Genomic DNA, 1236 nt, shown 5'->3' on the forward strand with positions numbered 1-1236 from the left:
TTTGAATATTATTCTTGCCTTGTGTCACCTTCCTTAATAAAACATACATACATACATACGTATATACATATATATATGTACATATGTACCTTTTCAGGGTTAATGGAGTGTTTGATAATCGAGGGGCAGTTCAAATTTCACCAAAGGTGTAAAAAAAAATGGAAGATTTCTCATCTGTTTTGCTGATGACCTCCTAATTTTCTGTAAAGGTGACAAGAAATTTGTCTCCCTTATAAATGTAAGACTAGGAGTTAGGTGACCCTGTTGTTGAGGTAAACTATGCCTTAATATGAACATATATGTATGTTGATAATGTAAGTTTTGAAGAACAAATGCCGAAGGCTAGTTCCATATAGTGCAACTTTTTTCACAGTTTACAAGGAAACTTATGAAAAAGCAAACCCTCATAAAACTTTGTTTTCAACAAACAAGGCATGAGACTCTTTTTTGTAGGTGCTAGAACCAGATGGCCTTGGCATCAATGAGCTTTTGTTTGAGAGACCCATCAACATGGAGGGATATGATATCCTTCGCTGATCCTACATACTTTCCTCCTATGAACACAGCTGGGACTGAGGGATTACATCCTAGCCCTCGTAGAGCATACTCCATATCATTCCCATTGGCAACTTGGTCAAGCTCATGAATTGCAGGGCTGGCTCCAAGCTCATAGAAGAGTTGTTTGATGCTATGGCACATGCAACATGAGCTCTTGGTGAATATCACAGCAGCTTTCTTTGATGCCAAATCTTTTACCCTATCCATCTCAATAAGCTTCGCTTGCTTTGACAAAGATAACGAAAAACTGCTATATGAAGAGTAGAAAAGTAAGTTGCAATGCAGCTGAGTGACCTCCAATTGAAAGCTAAAGGTTTTTGGGAACAGCTATGCAAGTGAGAGCTTATTCTGTGTACTGAGGCTTAGTTATGGATATTGAGATTTCAGGACCCTTATTTATATAGGCTCCTGAGGCCAAATGGATTGCATTGTTTAATCCAAAAAATTGAAAACCAGCTTAAAACTTTTTACATGGATAAAAAAGAGGAAGTTCTTTCAGATATTTGTTTGGATAAGAGAAAATGCCAACTATGATTTGGTTGATCGAGACCTTATGTGCCATAAACAAGTCGCACGTAGTATCACACTGTAATGATATTTGAGATCTCCAGGAATGTCTGTAGTATCGAAAAGTTTTGGAATAAATGATCTATAGACTGTTACAAAACCGCTTTCGGC

At 37.3% G+C, this 1236-nt stretch overlaps 1 protein-coding gene across 1 annotated transcript; it reads right to left on the reverse strand.

Moving 5' to 3' along the window:
• Positions 1-319: 319 nt before the first annotated feature.
• Positions 320-945, reverse strand: LOC122317159 (glutaredoxin-C11-like). Its single transcript, XM_043134105.1, has one exon. It carries the CDS (start codon positions 763-765, stop codon positions 457-459), a length of 309 nt encoding a protein of 102 aa, XP_042990039.1. The 5' UTR covers positions 766-945; the 3' UTR covers positions 320-456.
• Positions 946-1236: the final 291 nt, after the last annotated feature.

Source organism: Carya illinoinensis, chromosome 7, assembly GCF_018687715.1.
Source record: "Carya illinoinensis cultivar Pawnee chromosome 7, C.illinoinensisPawnee_v1, whole genome shotgun sequence".
Taxonomy (NCBI): Eukaryota; Viridiplantae; Streptophyta; class Magnoliopsida; order Fagales; family Juglandaceae; genus Carya; species Carya illinoinensis.

Bases quoted from the DNA above. Each gene is read 5' to 3' on its own strand.
- LOC122317159 (XM_043134105.1), bottom strand. From the start codon at position 765: ATGGATAGGGTAAAAGATTTGGCATCAAAGAAAGCTGCTGTGATATTC.